This window comes from Salmo salar, chromosome ssa10 (genome assembly GCF_905237065.1).
Source record: "Salmo salar chromosome ssa10, Ssal_v3.1, whole genome shotgun sequence".
In the NCBI taxonomy this organism is placed as follows: domain Eukaryota; kingdom Metazoa; phylum Chordata; class Actinopteri; order Salmoniformes; family Salmonidae; genus Salmo; species Salmo salar.
In genome coordinates this window covers 24,407,799-24,428,899 of record NC_059451.1, presented here as the reverse complement: position 1 = coordinate 24,428,899, position 21,101 = coordinate 24,407,799, and the positions used below count along the sequence as shown (strand labels likewise).

The following is a 21,101-nucleotide window of genomic DNA, read 5'->3' as shown; positions in this document are numbered from 1 at the left end:
GCCCAAACAACACCTCACCTCTCGCGGACAAACTCTGCCAGCTCCTTGGTCGCAATCTGGCCATGCTTCATGTTGTGGTACAGCAAGTCAAAACCTGCATTCTTGTCCCCCTGCAAAAACACAAAGTCCTTGGGTGAGCCACAGAATAATATTGTACTGTATCTCTATGGGGTGAGCTTTATAGATTCTTCAATATGAGAGATGTGATTATTATACATTTCATTTCATATAAAATTCTATCAACACTTCTCTCTGTTACTTATTCCTTGAGGACCTTGGCGCATAGTAACATGAATTGTTAAGGTAAAAAGGAGGTGAAAGATGAACACAAACAAAACTAATACGGTCTTCTTTCATCATGGTCCTAATATTGTGGATGTGGACGCTTCTCTTGTTGTTAAGCAACCAGAACCAAGCTTAACATATGGTTGGAGAAAACAGAAATGTCTATCTGTCCACCTGGGAGGTGATGACACAAACACAAGTCATTTTGTATTCTTCCATGACCTTTAGTACTGTGGACGTATTCTTGTTTCTCTCGTTGGAGGGGAACCACAAGCAATCATGACACTGGTTTAAGGAAACAAAAATCGATGTATTCTTCCTCCAGCTTTCAGAGGAAGGCAGACAGGATAAGCTGAGTGGTTTTCAAAAATGCAATTTTCTTCCAAGCTGAAGAAGTCTTCCCACAGAGTCCATGCACATTTTAGATGTATTGTGCTACAATAGAATACATCTGAATTTGCATAGACCCAAAGGCTTTCTTCCTTTTGTCCTGCACCTTACCAGCCTTGTGCAGATGTCTTTATTTTCTACAAGACTGGCATAAGGAAGCCATTGCCACACATGGAAAGAAAATCAGGAGCTGTGCTTGTTTCAAAGATGGGATTCCATCCCTACATACAACACTAACAAAGTTATCACGTAACAGGTGCGTTAGGCTAACTGAGGCAGAATTAAAAATAGCCCATACCTTGAAGCACCTACTTTGATGTCAACAGTGGAACTGTTGTGGAGGCTGTCCAGACAGGCAAGCAGCTGCTCCTCAACACTATAAATACCCTGCTAGAGGGACACACACTTTTTCCCAAGTAGCAGGGGAATGCCTGGAATGCCAAGGGTCCAGGATAGAGGCTAAGAGCAGGCCAACGCCACAACCACCCAAAGTCACAGACACCAAACACAGTCGTTGCTTTGAGACATCTGTCTACAGACAGGAGAGTGGTGGTGGGATGGAGGCCTCAGTAGGGATCAGAGGATTTGGGTTCAAACCCATTTGATTATTTAACAACAGTACACTAGGTAATACAGAGACTTTAATTCACATGTGATTCTCCAAAACCTTTCCTTCTCTGTGGAAGGGCAGTTATGCCGTATTCTTTGTCTCCATCTCCCATCTGCACCAGTCTTTGTGTAACCCAAGCCAGAGAAAGGTGAGCTGCCCTGCTCTGTCCTGAACACAAAGCAGGTATATAGTTCCCTTCACTACGCTAAAATGTACATGTCTCTGACCAGGTGTAGCATTGCCTTTGTGAATGCAATAATTACAAATAATTTGTAGGCTGCAAATTGACTGCAAGAAGCCCAAAGAGATAATATTTAACTGAAAGATAATAATTTCAAAACTTGCTTACATTTGTATATGATTACATACACTACATGCATGTGGACACCCCTTCAAATTAGTGGATTTGGCAATTTCAGCCACACCCGTTGCTGACAGGTGTATAAAATCGAGCACACCACCGTGCAATCTCCTTAGACAAACATTTGCAGAAGAATGTCCTTACTGAAGAGCTCAGTGACTTTCAATGTTTTAAACTGCCTCTGGAAGCAACGTCAGCACAAGAACTGTTTGTGGGACCTTCATGAAATGGGTTTCCATGCCCCGAGCAGCCGCAAACAAGCCTAACATCACCATACGCAATGCCAAGTATTGGCTGGAGTGGTGTAAAGCTTGCCGCCATTGGACTCTGGAGCAGTGGAAACGCGTTCTCTGGAGTGATGAATCACGCTTCACCATCTGGCAGTCCGACGGACGAATCTGGGTTTAGCGGATGCCAGGAGAACGCTACCTGCCCGAATGCATAGTGCCAACTGTAAAGTTTGGTGAGGAGGAATAATGGTCTGGGGCTGTTTCACATGATTCGGGCTAAGCCCCTTAGTTCCAGTGAAGGGAAATTTTAACGCAACAACATACAATGACATTCTAGACAATTCTGCTTCCAACATTGTGGCAACAGTTTGGGGAAGGCCCTTTCCTGTTTCAGCATGACAATGCCCCCGTGCACAAAGCAAGGTCCATACAAAAATGGTTTGTCGAGATCGGTGTGGAAGAATCTAACTTGCCTGCACAGAGCCCTGACCTCAACCCAATCAAACACCTTTGGGACGAATTGGAACGCCGACTGCAAGCCAGGACTAATTGCCCAACCTCACTTATGCTCTTGTGGCTGAATGGAAGCAAGTCCCCACAGCAATGTTCCAACATCTAATGGAAAGCATTCCCAGAAGAGTGGAGGCTTTTATAGCAGCAAAAGGGGGGACCAACTCCATATTAATGCCTATGATTTTGGAATTAGATGTTTGACGTGCAGGCTACTTTTGCCACGTAGTATATCTCTATATTATGCGTGGGAATACTTTGGAACAGATTTCCTAAATTATAAATCACTTGGAGCTGATTTGCTGGTGTTTTTACAGTCTTTTATGTCCAACAATTGGAAAACTTCGGGAGACAAATAAAATCACCCACGGGCCAAATTTTTCCCGTGGGCCACCAGTTGGGGAACCCTGATCTAAAACATACAGCATCTAAAACTTACAGTAGCCTACAGTATATTCAAATAAGGCATAGGCGATCATTGAAACATATTTGCAAATAGTCAAATTAGACCCACCAGGTCTCAAGCAGTCTTCCATTCAATTAATGTAACGATGAGTGACAGGGGATTTTCAGAAGAGGAACCCCAAACAAACAATAGGCCAACATAAAGCTACTACTGTTCAGTCTGTTTAACTGCCAAATCTTTATCTGTGAAAGGAGCTTAAGTCCCACACCAACTCAGTAATAACACCCAGACTTATTTCACAGAAACAAAATAGCCTAAACTAAAAAGGTGAGGCCTAATTCTCATTTGACTCTCTTGGTCTCAACTGAGACGGACGATTATCGACACATTTGTGCTTTAGAAATGAGTATGAAAGTAATCCCAGTGGATTTTCTTATCAGTTAATGAAACCAGGGGTACATTTAATATGGTGGCTTTATGAACAACTCTTATGCCTTTGTGTTTCCAGAATAGATAAATAATTGCTAGCTAATTAGAAGTTGACCTCCCAGAGGGCTGGGAGATTTTTGGGGGGGTTATCATTCCCGCCATGGCTCATTGTCCCAGCAACAGAGTTCCCCTGCTAACAGACACAGTGGGACAGAAGTAGGACAGCTCTTTCATTTATGTGACAGACAGGTGTGTGTGTAGTAATAATAATACATTTTTGGGGGAGGGCTTATGTTTGTCCTGTTATAAAGTGTGTAATGGAAATGTGTTTCTTCATATCCCAACTCCCCCTTAGACACCCGCAGGGAGTGGGGTCACGGCCAGGGTCACTATTGTACAGCGCCCCTGGAGCAATTAGGGTTAAATGCCTTGCTCAAGGGCACATAGGCAGATCTTGTTTTTCACCGTGTGTGTGTGTGTGTGTGTGTGTGTGTGTGTCAGACCTGGAACAACTATAGTTTTAACTTAGTTTTAGCTTTAACTATGCTTTGTGGAAAGTAATAATTTTTCCCGGGGAACAAAGTTACTTTGGAGGGGACTACAACTACTTTACAAAAAAGTACAACTTTTTAAAAACTATTTTATTACAGATCTGAGAAAGCAACTACTTTAAAAAATATATTTTTGAATACAGATCTCAGGAAGTGATTACTTTTCTGAAACTATTGGATTGGCTGCCTTCAACTAATGACAGGGCTGTATCAGGGCTGTAACTGCATGTTGAAGATAGAAATAGAATGAATAGAACAGACACAATCTCCTGTACTATTCAAATCTGACAGTCATATTTGATCTACACAATACATTTATATTTGAACATCTTGTAAATGTCCATTCTCCTGAATGTCCATTGCCCCAAGTAATCAAGTAGATAATCAAGTCAAACCAATTAACCAATGATATTTTGTACAGATAGGTATAAATAAGTTGTGATGCTCAACTACAAGCCACTGAAAAGGTTGAAAGCTGCAATTAATTATATGACACCTGAAAATACTGCAGAGTAATTCAAAGCCATTTGCAAACAGCAAGTTGGATGCTTAGCAAAAACAACTTCTTTACCTTTTTGTCCATCTAAAGGAATATTTTACTCAGAATAGAAATTAACATCATGTTCCACCTACCTTGGCTGTAGTTGATTCAAGAAGGCAGTTTTGAGGTATTTAGCTTCCTTAAAGCTGCAGTATGTAACTTTTTGGGTGACCGTCCAAATTCACATTGAAATGTGTGTTATAGATCTGTCATTCTCATTGAAAGTAAGTCTAAGAAGCTGTACATCTGTTCTATGGGCACCATTTCTATGCTTCCCGTTCTTAAGTTTCATTTTTGCATCTTTTACTTTCAGTTTTGTACACCAGCTTCAAACAGCTGAAAACACAATATTTTTGGTTATGGACAAGATATTTCATGGCGGTTTAGATGGTACAATGATTCTCTACACCAGGGGTACTCAACTCTTGCCCTACAAGGTCCGGAGCCTGCTGGTTTTCTTTTCTACCTGATAATTAATTGCACACACCTGGTGTCCCAGTTCTAAATCAATCCCTGATTACAGAGGAACAATGAAAAATGCAGTGGAACTGGCTTCGAGGTCCAGAGTTGAGTTGGAGGGCTCTACACTACACTTGCTGGTTTTGTCACATAAACTGAAATCAGGTGAACTATTAGAATTTTAGCAACCAGGAAATGGCAGAGCGATTTATGGTTAGTGCATCTTTAGTAGACATATTTTGTTACTTTTTATTTTCATGTTATTACATAACACTTTGGTAATTGCATAGGAATGAGCTGATAGTTTGTAACTACTGTACAGAAGAGGAATAGTGACTGTTCCTTATTCCACTTATGTAATAACTCCATTATTATGCAATTAAAGCAATTTCCAAAGAACTTGATGTCGAGTGTTACTGAATTACCTTATGTCTTACTCATTATGTGATAATCACTTTAAAGCTGCAAAAGTAGTCTACTCTAATGTTTGTTTCTTCATCAAATATTTGGCAGCCATCAAATAATTTTTTTTGTTTGTTATCAAATAACTTGATTATATTCAAATACCTTCGAATATTATATGTTTTTCTGAGACCTGTATTTGAATATCAGTTGAAACTCTATATAAACTATATTCAACTAACTCGAGTAGTAGAAACGTTTTTTTTTCAAATAAACAAAAAAATACAACTATTTTCTGCCCAGGTATGGTGTATGTGTGTGCCAGTATCACACCCTAAACAACTTATCATCCAAAGATATCATAAGAGTTAAATCCATGAGAAAAATCTCATCATCTTCCCTCTGAGATCATTCATCACACAGGTCTGTTTCATATTACACTCCATGGCCAATGGTCTTTGACAGTTCTCTTTGTCTGATTCATGCAGTCCCCCTCCCTACTCCTTTAAATCAATTAAGATGAGTTTTTTTTATGCAAGAGAGAGAACATTACAATGACAACTCACAACTTTCTCACCATGGCTGAGATGACTTTGTACTCCATGAGACACTGACAAGCTCTGTCTGTCAGTCTAGTCTGTGTGGTCGGGTAGTGACCAGGTTCATGTTTGCAGCTATTAGTTTTAGTTCCTCAGCCTCAGTGTCGGTGTGGTTCTACGGTGGACCAGAGTAGAGTCTGGACCGGTTCCCTCCCTGACCGGTGTCGGAGAACATTCTTGTGCTGTGATACAAGCGGGCAGAAAGGCAGGCAGGCATGTGAAACCTGTCACACAGTGACACACAGCGTACAGAACAGCCGGTCTGTCCTCTCACTGGTCAGCAGCATAAACAACCCTGCCTGCCAGTCCATCTATCAACAACTATCAAGCCTGGATAGTAAAGGAAACATATCCTGTCCTATGCTCAGCGTTAGATATAATATGGTGTGGTATGACATAGCATAGGCCGATATGTTCTGATAACGGTCTAGTAGAATATAGTTGAAATGGCTTGATAGCCCAAGGTCAGTGTGAGAGGAAAGAGCCAGTCTAGCTGACTCAGAGGTTTAGTGCTTACGGTGCACTTTGGGCTCAATAGGTCCCACAGCCGAGTGTCAGCAGCACTGATGATGTGCCTCTAGTATCCCGTCAAACTACTTTCACATCTAAAAGGACATCGTCATTGAGTCCCCAGAACAAACCCATCACCTGGTCCACAGTGCCTGGGAGAGACCAGCAGCATCCATGTGGAACTATACTGCACTAACATCACTTCAGATCAGAACACACACAGTCCTGTTGCTGCTTTGATTAATGGCTTCAGTGCCCCATTGGGGAACAGGCAGGTGGATTGAGCTCTGTGGTACACGTGACACCCCGAGTGCAGGACCAACCCATGACAGAGACTGAGCACAATGCAGTCACACACACACACACACTTTTATTACCATCACCAGTGCATTTGCATCTGGCCTCAGGAACCTGAAGGCAAATTTCCTGAAATGGCTCTTTATCTAACGGGACAGTGAGCGACTATCCAGCTGCCATTAATCTAATTTAGCAAAGCAAATAACAGCTCCACAAGGAGGGAGAGGGAAAGATGGAGAGAAGAGGAGCAAGAGAAAAAATGATGAAAAAGAGGAGAGAGAGAGAGGTAGAGAGAGGTAGAGAGAGGAGAGAGACAGGAGAAAGTTGTGAAGAGACAGGGGAGAGCATGTGTCCTCAGATAACTCTCCTACCCATCCGTCCCTGCCACTGTGTTTACATCTGCCCTCTCCGGACCGCAGAGCCCCGTGGGACCCAGAGACACAGCCAGGCACAACGTGGATGGGAGGGAAGAGCAGAGCAGAGGCAACACTGGGTTCATTCTGCTGATGAATGATTGGCTGGGTATAAATTCACCTCGGAGAGCAGAGCACACTTCCTGGAACAGACAGACACTGTGCCCAGATGAGGCCTAGCAGGGAACACCAATGAATTATATAAAAAGACATGGACGATACATCCAACACACAGTCCTGATAGTTTTCCTAATGATAGTGCAGGGCGGCAGGTAGCCTAGTGGTTAGAGCGTTGGGCCAGTAACCGAAAGGTGTCTAGATTGAATCCCTGAACTGACAAGGTAAAAATCTGTCGTTCTGCCCCTGAACAAGGCAGTTAACCCACTGTTCCTAGGCCGTCATTGTAAATAAGAATTTGTTCTTAACTGACTTTCCTAGTTAAATAAAGATAAAATAAAATGAGTGGGTCTGGACTCTGGAGGAACGGACTGTTGTTAGGCAAAAATGTGCAATTAAAGGATTAATGTTGTTCAATGCGAGAATGCCCACTCAGCCATCTCACTGGGGAATTGGACAGGGGGGCATATTCTCATGAACTTAACAGGCATTAATGTCTTTGTCTTGGGATGAAAGCACTGAACAGAGCACAACACTCATACTGTACACACTCTCCTTTCATCCGAGAGGAGGGAGTCATTCTACTGTCAAGCACTTGGACTGAGGACTTCATTAAGAACATGTCTAATTATGATAGATGTGTATTCCTCCTCCATCCCTCCACTGACTAATTAAGAAAGGGTGGAATACATGCAAATATAATGGTTTGGGCTGGAGCTGGATATCCAAGCAGAAATGAAGGCTCTGTCCCGATATGCAGCTCCCAGATGTCTCTACACGCTAATTACCTCAAGGTTGAATTTGCACAGCGCTGCAATTTGTCGGCATAAGAGAATCACTGAATGGGGAGTGGGACACACACACACAGACACACACGCCTGGAGACTCCATTCAATCCCAGAGAAAGCTGGCATCGGCATGCATACGCATACTTCACTAAGCTCATGGCTGAGACAAACTGAGTTAACTGATTTAAACTGGAGTGGATGCTGGTGTCTACTGTGTTATGCAACAGCCCTTCGAGCTAGAAGACAAGTCCTTTGTTGCTCCTTTACAGTAAAGCTTGTATGCCAAGCAGTGAGAATCAGAGCAACACCGTAACTATGACAAGTAAGAGAAGCCAACTTCATTATGTGAGATGGCCAACATTGGATTCCTATGGACACAGACTGATGGGAGACTGTCTGAGAAATAGTTCCATCCCTCCTGGTTTGGGTTGGAGGGAAGCGTCTTTGACCTGCCTTTGTTCCATACAAAGGAGTTATCCTCTCCCCTCCATAGGCATGGAGGCCCTGCTGCCTGCAGCCATACAAAGGCAGGCAGGATCACATGACTTGCTGCTGATCAGTCAGCAGGCAGGCTGGCAGAGCAGACAGACAGCCCAGCTTGCTCCTCACAATAACACACTCAACTCTGCCTCGGTCACAGTCACACACACACAACACATCTCTACATAATGGAGCCAGGGAGGTTCCAGCATCACAGAGATAGAGGCTTCATGTACACACACACACACACACACACACAAATACAAAGACACACAAACCCCACCACTACCAAACAAGCACACATTATCTGATGCACAGTGAATGAGGAATGGGGAGTTACAGGGAAATCATAATCAGATATCCCCCAACAACTGAATGAATAAAACAATTAACTTTAGATTCTCTAAATATTGCGACCTATAAAAAACCTCTTAATGATAGGAATCTCATTTCCCTAACCATATTAAATTCCTGACTCGCTGCCAGACCCAATTGTTACTGGACTTTTAGTTACATTTTTTGGCACAGCTTCCTCCTCCAAATATCCCTCCTTCACGGTGAATTGGCAGAGTGGTGTATTAGAACCAGGGCACACATGAAATAGCTCAGCCAGGTGTGCAGAGGAGCACAGAACACAGATTACCGCTAGGAGCAGCTGACAAACACCTGGCCTGTTTCAGTCTCTCCTTCTATCCCTCTAAGACTAGGGGGTTACAGTCAGTGGTACATTGCTGTCATGCTTATTCTCTGCAGTATCTGTCCAGGTTCTAACATATTGATGTGGTTCCTGTTGGTTTCTTTTCCAGGTATTGTATGATGATGTGTGTTGATCTGTGTGTCAGGAATTAACTCTGTGCCCCTACTCCCACCATCACTAAGGAGACCAAGCAGCCTAAGCAACCTCAGTTCTATGATTGAGAGAGAGAGCGAGAGAGAGAGGAGAGAGAGAAAGCGAGAGAGAGAGAAAGTGAGAGAACGAGAAAGTGAGAGAAAGAGAGAGAGAGAGAGAGAGAGGGGGAGAGAGTGAGAAAGAGAAAGCGAGAGAGAGAGAAAGCGAGAGAGTGAGAAAGAGAAAGCGAGAGAGAGGGGGAGAGAGAATGAGAAAGAGAAAGCAAGAGAGAGAGAAAGAGAGAAAGCGAGAAAGCGAAAGCGAGAAAGCGAAAGCGAGAGAGAGAGAAAGCGAGAGAGAGAGAAAGCGAGAGAGAAAGAGAGAAAGAAAGCGAGAGAGAAAGAGAGAGAAAAAGCGAGAAAGAGAAAGCGAGAGAGAGAAAGCGAGAGAGAGAGAAAGCGAGAGAAAGAGAAAGAGAGAGAGAGAGAAAGTGAGAGAGAGAGAGAGAAAGTGAAAGCGAGAGAGAGAAAGTGAAAGCGAGAGAGAGAGAAAGAGAAAGCGAGAGAGAGAGAGAGAAAGCGAAAGCGAGAGAGAGAGAGAGAAAGCGAAAGCGAGAGAGAGAGAGAGAAAGCGAGCGAGAGAGAGAGAGAAAGCGAAAGCGAGAGAGAGAGAAAGCGAGAGAGAGAGAGAAAGCGAGAGAGAGAGAGAAAGCGAAAGCGAGAGCAGCGAGAGAGAGAGAAAGCGAGAGAGAAAGCGAGAGAGAGAGAGAAAGCGAAAGCGAGAGAGAGAGAAAGAGAAAGCGAGAGAGAGAGAGAAAGCGAAAGCGAGAGAGAAAGCGAGAGAGAGAGAAAGCGAGCGAGAAAAAGAAAGCGAGAGAGAGAGTGAGAGAAAGCGAGAGAAAGCGAGAAAGAGAGAAAGCGAGAGAAAGAGAAAGCGAGAGAGAGAGAGAGTTTAATTCAAATTTAAAAAAGCATGCGGACCTGATGGCATCCTAAATGAGATGCTCAAACTTACTAGTGCAAAATTTCAATTGGCTATATTAAAACTGTTTAATTTGATCCTGAGTGTAGGCTATTTCCCTGACATCTGGAATCAAGGACTCATAACCCCAATCTTTAAGAACGGAGACAAATTTGACCCTAACAATTACAGAGGCATTTGTGTGAACAGTAATCTGGGGAAGGTTTTCTGTAGTATCATCAATGTAAGAGTTCTAAACTTCCTTAATAAGCACAATGTCTTGAGTAAAAGCCAAATTGGATTTATACCAAAACATCGCACAACTGATCATATTTACACCTTACACACCCTGATAGATAAACAAGTCCACCAAAATAATACCAAAATATATGCTTGCTTTATCGACTTCCAAAAAGCATTTGATTCTATTTGGCATACAGGACTGTTCTACAAAGTTATTGAAAGTGGTGTAGGGGGTAAAACATATGACATAATTAAATCAATGTATACTGGCAATACGTGCAGCATTAAAATTAATAAGAAAAGAACAGAATTCTTTAACCAGGGGCGGGGCCTTCGTCAGGGTTGCAATCTGAGCCCTGCACTCTTCAATATTTACATTAACGAATTCTAGAAAAATCCTCAGCCCCTGGTGTTAGTCTCCACAATTCAGAAGTTAAATGCCTACTCTTCGCAGATGACCTATGCCTGCTGTCACCCACAGCACATGGCCTACAGCAGAGCCTGGACCTGCTAGAGCAGTACTGCCAGACCTGGGCCCTGGCAGTAAACCCCAAAAAGACTAAAATAATGATTTTCCAGAGAAGATCCAGATCTCAGGGAATTAGACCAAAGTTCTCAATTGGTACAACATATATAGAGTACTGTACACACTACAATTACTTAGGTTTAAAAATAAGCTCAACTGGACACCTTAATGAGGCAGTGAATGAACTGAGAGAGAAAGCACGCAGGGCATTCTACACCATTAAAAAGCTAATTCAAATTGAAATACCTATTAAAATTTGGCTAAAACGAATTGAATATGTCATTGAACCAATTGCACTTTATGGCAGCGAGGTGTGGGGTCCACCTGCAAAACAAGATTTCATCAAATGGGACAAACCCCCCATTGAAACCCTGCATGCAGAGTTCTGTAAAATTATCCTATGTGTCCAGAGGAAAACTACAAACAATGCATGCAGGGCAGAATTAGGCCAATATCCACTAATAATAAAAACTAAAAAAAGAGCAATTAAGTTTTGGAAACATGTAAAATACAGTGACCCCCTCTCATATCATTACCAAGCCCTGCAATGCCAAGAGCTGAGCAAAGAAAAGAGTCCCCTCATCCAGCTGGTCCTGGGGCTGAGTTCACAAACCTGTTCTACTAACACACTGAAGCCTCAGGACCAGAACATCCAATCGATCAGAATAAACCAAATTACAACACAGTCAAAACAAAACTACATTGCTTATTGGAAAACACAAGCACAAACACAAAGCAAAATGCAGCGCTATCTGGCCCTAAATCGACAGTACACCGTGGCTAAATATTTGACCATGGTTACTGATCAAAACCTTAGAAAAACCTTGACAAAGTACAGGCTCAGTGAGCACAGCCTTGCCATTGAGAAGGGTAGACACAGGAAAACCTGTCTCACTGTAGAGGAAAGGCTGTGCAACCACTGCACCACAGCAGAACCTGAGACAGAGCTGCATTTCCTGACAAAATGTCAAAAATAAAAAAAAATTAGAGAGTGTCATTTCCCCAAATTTGAAACCCTGGGGGAGGACGCAGAGAGCTGTGTGTTGGCAGCGCACTACACTGCTGCCTGCCATAAGTTGAGGGACAGTGTCTGACAGACCAATCAACCTGCACATGTACTCTACTGTATGGCTATTGTTATTGTTGAATGTATGGTTATTCTGACCCTTGGTTATTGTTGTTACTGTTGTCCCATTGACAATTTTGATTCTCATTTTTATTTATTTTTATATTGTAAATATCCAAAATAAGCTTTGGCAATATGTACATTGTTACGTCATGCCAATAAAGCGAATTGAATTGAAAGAGAAAGCGAGAGAGAAAGCGAGAGAGAGAAAGAAAGAGAAAGCGAGAGAGAGAAAGAAAGAGAAAGCGAGCGAGAGAAAGCGAAAGCGAGAGAGAAAGCGAGAAAAAGAAAGCGAGAGAGAGAAAGCGAGAGCGAGAGAGAGAAAGCGAGAGCGAGAGAGAGAAAGCGCGAGAGAGAGAGAGAGAAAGCGAGAAAAAGAAAGCGAGAGAGAGAAAGCGAGAGCGAGAGAGAGAAAGCGAGAGCGAGAGAGAGAAAGCGCGAGAGAGAGAGAGAGAGAGAGAAAGCGAGAAAAAGAAAGCGTGAGAGAGAGAAAGCCAGAGAGAGAGAGATCACTCAGGAGACTGGTAGAGTGCAACATGTGCATCATGGTGGTGGTTCAGTATCATTCACAGATGAATTACTGAGAAAGTAAGGTGTCATGACTCATATGTGATTCAGGGGAATAGCCTGGAATTGTTCTGCCAGCCTACATGTATTTGTCCCCTTTAAGTATATGTGTTCCCTTGTTGTCTCTCTTGTTGTGATGTGTGTTTCGTCCTATATTTATATTGTAGTTTTTTTTATTCCAGGCCCCCGTCCCCGCAGGAGGCCTTTAGCCTTTTGGTAGTTGTGGATAAGAATTTGTTCTTAACTGACTTGCCTAGTTAAATAAAGTTTTTTTTAAATATATAATGCTGTACAAAAGTTGTTCATCATTATACTTAACTGTAAAAGGCAAGCCTATTATTGCTTCGGTCACATACAATTTGTGAGTGTTTGGGTTTTTATTAGCTTCTGCAATCTGTATAGAAATGAGCGGTAAAAGGGTCTAACGTTTGCATGCATAATGGACAAATAAAATAAAACATTGTCTAATCGTTACATAACCCTATCTCTGACTGCTGATTTTCACCTCTCCATGTTGAGCTGCCAATGATCCTCATAGAATATAATATACCAAATAGACTCACCCAGAAGTTGTTCTTGAAGAAAGCCATCTTCACTCAGAGAGTTTTATAGGGATCTGTAAATACGTGAGAGGGAGGAAAGCGTTAGAGACAGGACAGAAATGAGGATACAGCCCTCAGCTCTCCTCTGTATCAGTGACCAGAGTCAGCCGGTGGCACTGAACCAACATTCACACCAATAATGAGACAACTCTACAAATGAATTGTTGTTTTCCCTGTGCTGAATTGTTATTGATCTCTAGCTGTGGGCTGAATCTCTCCTTGTACAGACACTGTAACAATAAATTGGGTTAGGTGAAAAGCCTCCTCTCAGGCCCAAAACAGACAGAGACACTGTAGTGTATAAAGAATAAAGTAGAAACTTCTGTTGCAGTCTTATTAAAAACAAGCTGGTGTAGGCAAGGCAACAATAGACACATTTAGTTTAATGAAGACCAGTGTCCTGAGGGGACAGCCAGGGTTTAACAGTTCCCTTCAAAGAGATAGAACAGAGAGGAGAGGGAAGAGAGAGAGCAAGGGAAGAGAGAGAGAGAGCGAGGGAAGAGAGCGAGCGAGGAAGGAGGGATAGAGCGAGCGAAGAGGGAGAGAGCAAGCGAGGGGAGAGGGAGAGAGCGAGCGAGCGAAGAGGGAGAGAGCGAGCGAGGGAAGAGGGAGAGAGCGAGCGAGGGAAGAGGGAGAGAGCGAGGGAAGAGATAGTGAGAGAAGAGAGAGAGTGAGAAGAGAGAGTGAGAGAGAGCTCTGACAAAGCCACCAAGGAGAGTGTGCCTTATCAAGATGAATAAAGATCTCTACAGTGTGATCACTCACTCTGTCTGTGTGTGCAGTAGAGAGCTGAGAGGCTACGGGTCTCTAGCCAATAGCCACATCTCTAATACCATCCCCCAGAGTCACCTCCCAGAAGGTATACTAAGGTAAGGTCACACACAAAGAGCCTCCACAACACAATGAATCAACAGGAACCATGGTCTCTTCTCTGACTGTGAAGTGAGAATTGTGACTATGGGCTTCTATGGGAAGGGATTATGGGAGGCAGGAGGAAACATAGCAACAGCTGCACATACACCCTCTGACCCCCTATAGCGTTTCTCCACCCTCCCACACTGCTGTGGGGGATTTCATTCCTGCTCAAGTAGCTCCTAGCTATCTGCTCATCATGAAGAATAGTAGCCGGAAGAGCTTCCAAGCACATAGCAAAGGTGAATGAGTGTGAGCGCGTACGAGTGTGTGTGTGTGTGTGTGTGTGTGTGTGTGTGTGTGTGTGGGGTGACCCTGCAGTCCCAGTGTTTCCCCAGGGCAGGCCTGGCTGTAGGTTCCTATTATTCTGCTGAGAGGAGAGAGGGCTTTATCTTTGCTGGTACAGAGGAGCGGCTGGCCCTAGCTCAGGCAGAGCGACCTTGTGTTCGACAGGGAAACACACACGAAAAGCGCTCTCTTTCTCACACACACACACACACACACACACACACACCTTCCCTCTCACACCCCGTTAATTAACTCAGTGCTTGGAGTTGTTTGGCAGCGTGGCTCAGGGCTGAAAGTGACACGCTGTAGCCAGCTACCAAGTTCCCACTCTGCTCGGTCCCGTGTGGCTCAGTTGGTAGAGCATGGTGTTTGCAACGCCAGGGTTGTGGGTTCGATTCCCACGGGGGACAAGTACGGGGGAAAAAAATGTATGAAATGAAATGTATGCATTCACTACTGTAAGTCGCTCTGGATAAGAGCGTCTGCTAAATGACTAAAATGTAAATGTTCTATGCAACACAGACCCAGGGTGAGAAGAGGAGACATGGCAGTGGTGGAATCAGTAAGACAGAGGGATCTGTTTGGCTGTTAGCTGGATCTCAGGCTGGTGGTGGTGAGGGACAAGCATCGCGTGCCAGGCTTCACACAGGGCTGCTGAGGAGAGACGGATGAGTGGCTAGAATAGATGACATTCAGCTAACTTGATCAGGATTCAACCTGACCTTTACAGAAATCACACCTCTACTCAGAGGTAAACAAAGACTACAACAGTGTTGTGCATTGGGATTCCTCTGGTTAATTAATATTCCAAAAGAACTGAGGCTGAAGCGGATCATGGTGGGCTGCTGTGGAAGTTGGAACCATCTGGTACACGCTGACTCACAGAGGGTCAGAGAGAGGCATTCTCCACAGCCGAGAGCCTCAACAGATGTGGGTGGACTGATATGGAATATGATTAAAAAAAGCACATTAAAAAAATATATTTTCGGGTAAAGTAATGGAAAGCACCCAGGAATACCTTGTGGGTTAAAGGATACACTTGACTGGACACAATAATAGGCTAGCCAGCCTAGCATATGTCCAGTAGGCCTAACGTTCGTTCCTTTCGGTGTCTTTACAGCTCAGTATTAGTGAGTTTATACAGTAATGCGTCGTGCTACCTCCACCCTGGACTGGGCTGGGCTTCTGCCGGCTCCTCTGCTGATTGTGAGAGTGTGGCTAGTGGTGGTTTAGTCTAGGACCACAGCCAGGGCTGCGCTAGGCTATCACCAGCATACAGCAGTAGAGAAGAAGCCATATCAGCACAGAGCCCAGGCTCTAGTCTAGATGACCTGCCATGAAAAACTAGGGCTTATAAAAAAAGGCATTTCCAGTCCCCCCCACCAACTGTCCCTTCCTCTTGTTTTGCCAGTAAATAACTGGCATCTATCTCTCCACCCATATTCAGCCTCCCTCTCTATTCACTGTGATGGAGGTCATTGGAGTGGGACTACTGGCAGATTCTTCTCTCTGGGTTGACAGTTCAGCAGAGGCTCCTGCGTGGTCCTTATATCGCCACACCACCCTCTTTCAGCTCATCTCTGTTAGGGCATGAGGCTGGGAGGGAATTGACTTACTCCCACAGCCATCTTCATTGACAAATGGCAACGCCAGAGATATACCTCCTCCATCTTGGAGAAGAGAGAAAATGGGTCAAAGTAATGATACGTCCAAGAATCTAGTGAAGACGGTCTGCTAGGATCTTAACGGTCCCATGTGTCACTGGCAGCAGAGGAAGTCAAGAAGAGAAAGACAGGGTGGGTAGGTGGAGGATGAAACAAGGGAAAAGTAAGAGAACAGAGGGGCCTAAGGTTTTGACAGAGAACAAACTGCGAACAGGTGAACAAGAGAAATGGAAGAGAACTGAAGAGAGAGCAACCACCAATCAACACACTCTCCTACACTAAATAACAGAGATACAGCAGTAGAGCTCTAAAATGCATGTGATGATAGCAGTGACCTTTAGATAAATCCTCTCTCTGAGGTCTAACACATCTATAACGTGTCTCGCCAAACTTTCGTAACTGTAGGTGTTTTCCAAGGACAGCGACAGGGAGAGTAGCTCCTGTAGCTACAGTCTGTCACACTGTACTTCATCATACCTGACGTGGCAGGGAGAGGAGCAGAGGTAATTATGTCAGACCATTTTGCAGTGCCCACTACCCTCCCTGCCAATAACAATGCTTCCAGAGCCATTGTGAGTCACCACAGTGACTGCCACATCTGGGCACAGTGGGCAGAGCACTACCCATTAGAGAGCTGGCCGTGATATGGACGAACGCCTATGTTCATCAGAACAGTCTCAGCACAATTGTTAACCACAATTGCAATTACATTTTATTTTAATATTTTTTATTTCACCTTTATTTAACCAGGTAGGCCAGTTGAGAACAAGTTCTCATTTACAACGGCGACCTGGCCAAGATAAAGCAAAGCAGTGTAACAAAAACAACAACACAGAGTTACACATGAAATAAACAAACGTACAGTCAATAATACAATAGAAAAATCTATGTACAGTGTGTGCAAATGTAGAAGAGTAGGAAGTTAAGTCAATAAATAGGCCATGGACGAAAATAATTACAATTTAGCAATAACACTGGAATGACAGATGTGCAGATGATGATGTGTAAGTAGAGAATAGAGATACTGGGGTGAAAAAGAGCAGGAGGGTAAGTAACAATATGGGGAAGGGGTAGTTGGGTGTGCTATTTACAGATTGGCTGTGTACAGGTACAGTGATTGGTAAGCTGCTCTGACAGCTGATACTTAAAGTTAGAGAGGGAGATATGACTCCAGCTTCAGTGATTTTTGCAATTTGTTCCAGTCATTGGCAGCAGAGAACTGGAAGGAAAGGCGGCCAAAGGAAGTGTTGGCTTTGGGGATGACCAGTGAAATATACCTGCTGGAGCGCGTGCTACGGGTGGGTGTTGCTATGGTGACCAGTGAGCTAAGATAAGGCGGGGCTTTACCTAGCAGACTTATAGATGACCTGGAGCCAGTGGGTTAGGCGATGAATATGTAGTGAGGGCCAGCCAATGAGAGCATACAGGTCACAGTGGTGGGTAGTATATGGGGCTTTGGTGACAAAATGGATGGCACTGTGATAGACTACATCCAGTTTGCTAAGTAGAGTGTTGGAGGCTATTTTGTAAATGACATCACCGAAGTCAAGGATTGGTAGGATAGTCAGTTTTACAAGGGTATGTTTGGCAGCATGAGTGAAGGAGGCTTTGTTGTGAAATAGGAAGCCGATTCTAGATGTAATTTTGGATTGGAGATTTTTTTATTTTTTACCAGGTAAGTTGACTGAGAACACATTCTCATTTACAGCAACGACCTGGGGAATAATTTCAGGGGAGAAGAGGGGGATGAATGAGCCAATTGTAAGCTGGGGATGATTAGATGGCCGTGACGGTATTGGGAATTTAGCCAGGACACCAGGGTTAACACCCCTACTCTTACGATAAGTGCAATGGGATCTTTAATGACCTCAGAGAGTCAGGACACCTGTTTAACGTCCCATCCGAAAGACAGCACCCTACACAGGGCAGTGTCCCTGGGGCATTGGGATATTGTTTAGACCAGAGGAAAGAGTGCCTCCTACTGGCCCTCCAACACCACTTCCAGCAGCATCTGGTCTCCCATCCAGGGACTGACCAGGACCAACCCTGCTTAGCTTCAGAAGCAAGCCAGCAGTGGGATGCAGGGTGGTATGCTGCTTCATGTGAGTCTGGAAGGAGAGTTTACAGTCTAACCAGACACCTAGGTATTTGTAGTTGTCCACATATTCTAAGTCAGAACTGTCCAGAGTAGTGATGCTAGTCGGGCGGGAGGATGCGGGCAGCAATCGGTTGAAGAGCATGCACTTAGTTTTACTAGCATTTAAAAGCAGTTGAAGGCCTCAGAAGGAGTGTTATATGGCATTGAAGCTCGTTTGGAGGTTTGTTAGCACAGTGTCCAAAGAATGGTGTCATCTGTGTAGAGGTGGATCAGAGAATCACAAGCAGCAAGAGCGACATCATTGATTTTTACAGAGAAAAGAGTCAGCCCAAGAATTGAACCCTGTGGCACCCCCATAGAGATTGCCAGAGGTCCGGACAACAGGCCCTCCGATTTGACACACTGAACTCTATCTGAGAAGTAGTTGGTGAGCCAGGCGAGGCAGTCATAAGAATGCGGTGATTGACAGAGTCGAAAGCCTTGACCAGGTCGATGAAGACGGCTGCACAGTACTTTCTTTTGTCGACGGCGGTTATGATTTCGTTTAGGACCTTGAGCATGGCTGAAGTGCACCCATGACCAGCTCGGAAACCAGATTGCATAGTGGAGAAGTTACGGTGGGATTCGAAATGGTTGGTGATCTGTTTGTTAACTTGGCTTTTGAAGATTTTAGAAAGGCAGGGCAAGATGGATATAGGTCTGTAACAGTATTGGTCTAGAGTGTCTCCCCCTTTGAAGAGGGGGATGACCGCGGCAGCTTTACAATCTTTGGGGATCTCAGAAGATATGAAAGAGAGCTTGAATAAGCTAGTAATAGGGGTTGCAACAATTTTAGGGGATAATTTTAGAAAGAGAGGGTCCAAATTGTCTGGATTTGGGTGAAGGAGAAGCAGGGGGGCTTGGGCAAGTTGCTGCAGGGGGTGCTGAGATGTTGGCCGGGGTAGGGGTAGCCAGGTGGAAAGCATGGCCAGCCGTAGAAAAATGCTTATTGAAATGATCAATTATCGTAGTTTTATCGGTGGTGACAATGTTTCCTACCCTCAGTAAAGTGGGCAGATGGGAGGAGGTGCTCTTATTCTCCATGGACTTTACAGTGTCCCAAAACTTTTTGGAATTAGTGCTTCAGGATGCAAATTTCAGTTTGAAAAAGCTAGCCTTAGCTTTCCTAACTGACTGAGTGTATTGGTTCCTGACTTCCCTGAAAAGTTGCATATCGCAGGGGCTATTCGATGCTAATGCAGAACCCCACAGGATGTTTTTGTGCTGGTCAAGGGCAGGCAAGTCTGGGGTGAACCAAGGGCTATATCTGTTCTTAGTTCTACATTTTTTGAATGGGGTATGCTTATTTAAGATGGAGAGGAAAGCACTTTTAAAGAGCAACCAGGCATCCTCTACTGACGGGATGAGGTCAATATCCTTCCAGGATACCCGGGCCAGGTCGATTAGAAAGGCCTGCTCGCTAAAGTGTTTTAGGGAGCGTTTGACAGTGATTAGGGGTGGTCGTTTGACCGCGGACCCATTACGCACGCAGGCAATGATCGCTGAGGTCCTGGTTGAATACAGCAGAGGTGTATTTAGAGGGCAAGTTGGTCAGGATGATATCTAAGAGGGTGACCATGGTTATGGATTTAGGGTTGTACCTGGTAGGTTCCTTGATAATTTGTGTGAGATTGAGGGCATCTAGCTTAGATTGTAGGACAGCCGGGGTGTTAAGCATGTCCCAGTTTAGGTCACCTGACAGCACGAACTCTGAAAGATCGATGGGGGCAATCAATTCACATATGGTGTCCAGGGCACAGCTGGGGGCTGAAGGAGGTCTATAACAAGTGGCAACGGTGAGAGACTTGTTTCCGGAAAGGTGGATTTTTAAAAGTAGAAGCTTGAATTGTTTGGGCACTGACCTGGATAGTATGACAGAGCTCTGCAGGCTCTCTCTGCAGTAGATTGCAACTCCGCCCCCTTTGGCCGTTCTATCTTGTCGGAAAATGTTATAGTTAGGGATTGAAATTTCAGGACTTTTGGTGGCCTTCCTAAGCCAGGCTTCAGACACGGCTAGGCCATCCGGGTTGGCGGAGTGTACTAAAGCAGTGAATAAAACAAACTTAGGGAGGAGGCTTCTGATGTTAACATGCATGAAACCAAGGCTTTTACGGTTACAGAAGTCAACAAATGAGAGCGCCTGGGGAATGGGAGTGGAGCTAGGCGCTGCAGGGCCTGGGTTAACTTCTACATCACCAGAGGAACAGAGGAGGAGTAGGGTAAGGGTACGGCTAAAGGCTATGAGAACTGGTCGTCTAGTGCGTTTGGAACAGAGTAAAAGGAGCAGATTTCTGGGCATGGAAGAATAGATTCAAAGCATAATGTACAGATAAGGGTATGGTAGGATGTAGCCTACATGCAATCATTCATTGCCCTATTCACTAGCTTGATGTAATGTGGTGTTGCTGCATCAATTCTGACATCATTACTAGAACACCATCAAGCTGCACACACATGAACAAACCTCTGCTTGTGTAAAATGCTCTCTCCCTCCTCTACCCAGGCAGCAGCAGAATCATCAGGCAGAACCAAAGTATGCTCTCCTCCATGCCCTTCCATTGGAGCTGAATGTGTTGTTGTCCCCTGTAGCATATCATAGGGTCCAGGACAGTCTAAAACACTGAGCCAGCCTGCCAGGCATCACTTCCAGCACAGACAGACCCGCCACTGAGCAGAGAATGACATCATGGTGAGCACTGGCGATCCATTCAGAATGAATGGATGTCTGTGTACAAGGCATCAAGGGCGTAACAAAACATTCAAAACAACAACACACAAATCAATACATTTGCATAGTCCAGCTGCTAATTGAGACCTGAAAAAAGTAATAATACGTAGATCCAAATGTCTACACAAGAAGGCTCCCTCA

At 44.3% G+C, this 21,101-nt stretch overlaps 1 protein-coding gene and 1 non-coding gene across 2 annotated transcripts in view; one reads left to right on the top strand and one right to left on the bottom strand.

The window, feature by feature from the left end:
- Positions 1 to 21,101, bottom strand: part of LOC106613838 (F-BAR domain only protein 1) — a 41,179-nt gene that overhangs the window by 14,249 nt on the left and 5,829 nt on the right. The window contains exons 2-3 of the mRNA XM_045688608.1: positions 13,193 to 13,245; positions 19 to 110 (exon numbers count right to left, since the gene is read on the bottom strand). Of these exons, the coding sequence (XP_045544564.1) occupies positions 19 to 110; positions 13,193 to 13,219 (119 nt within the window). The 5' untranslated portion in view covers positions 13,220 to 13,245. The remainder of the gene's footprint in view (positions 1 to 18; positions 111 to 13,192; positions 13,246 to 21,101) is intronic.
- Positions 14,768 to 14,841, top strand: trnaa-ugc (transfer RNA alanine (anticodon UGC)). The gene has a single exon. It is a non-coding gene; the product is annotated as a tRNA-Ala (tRNA).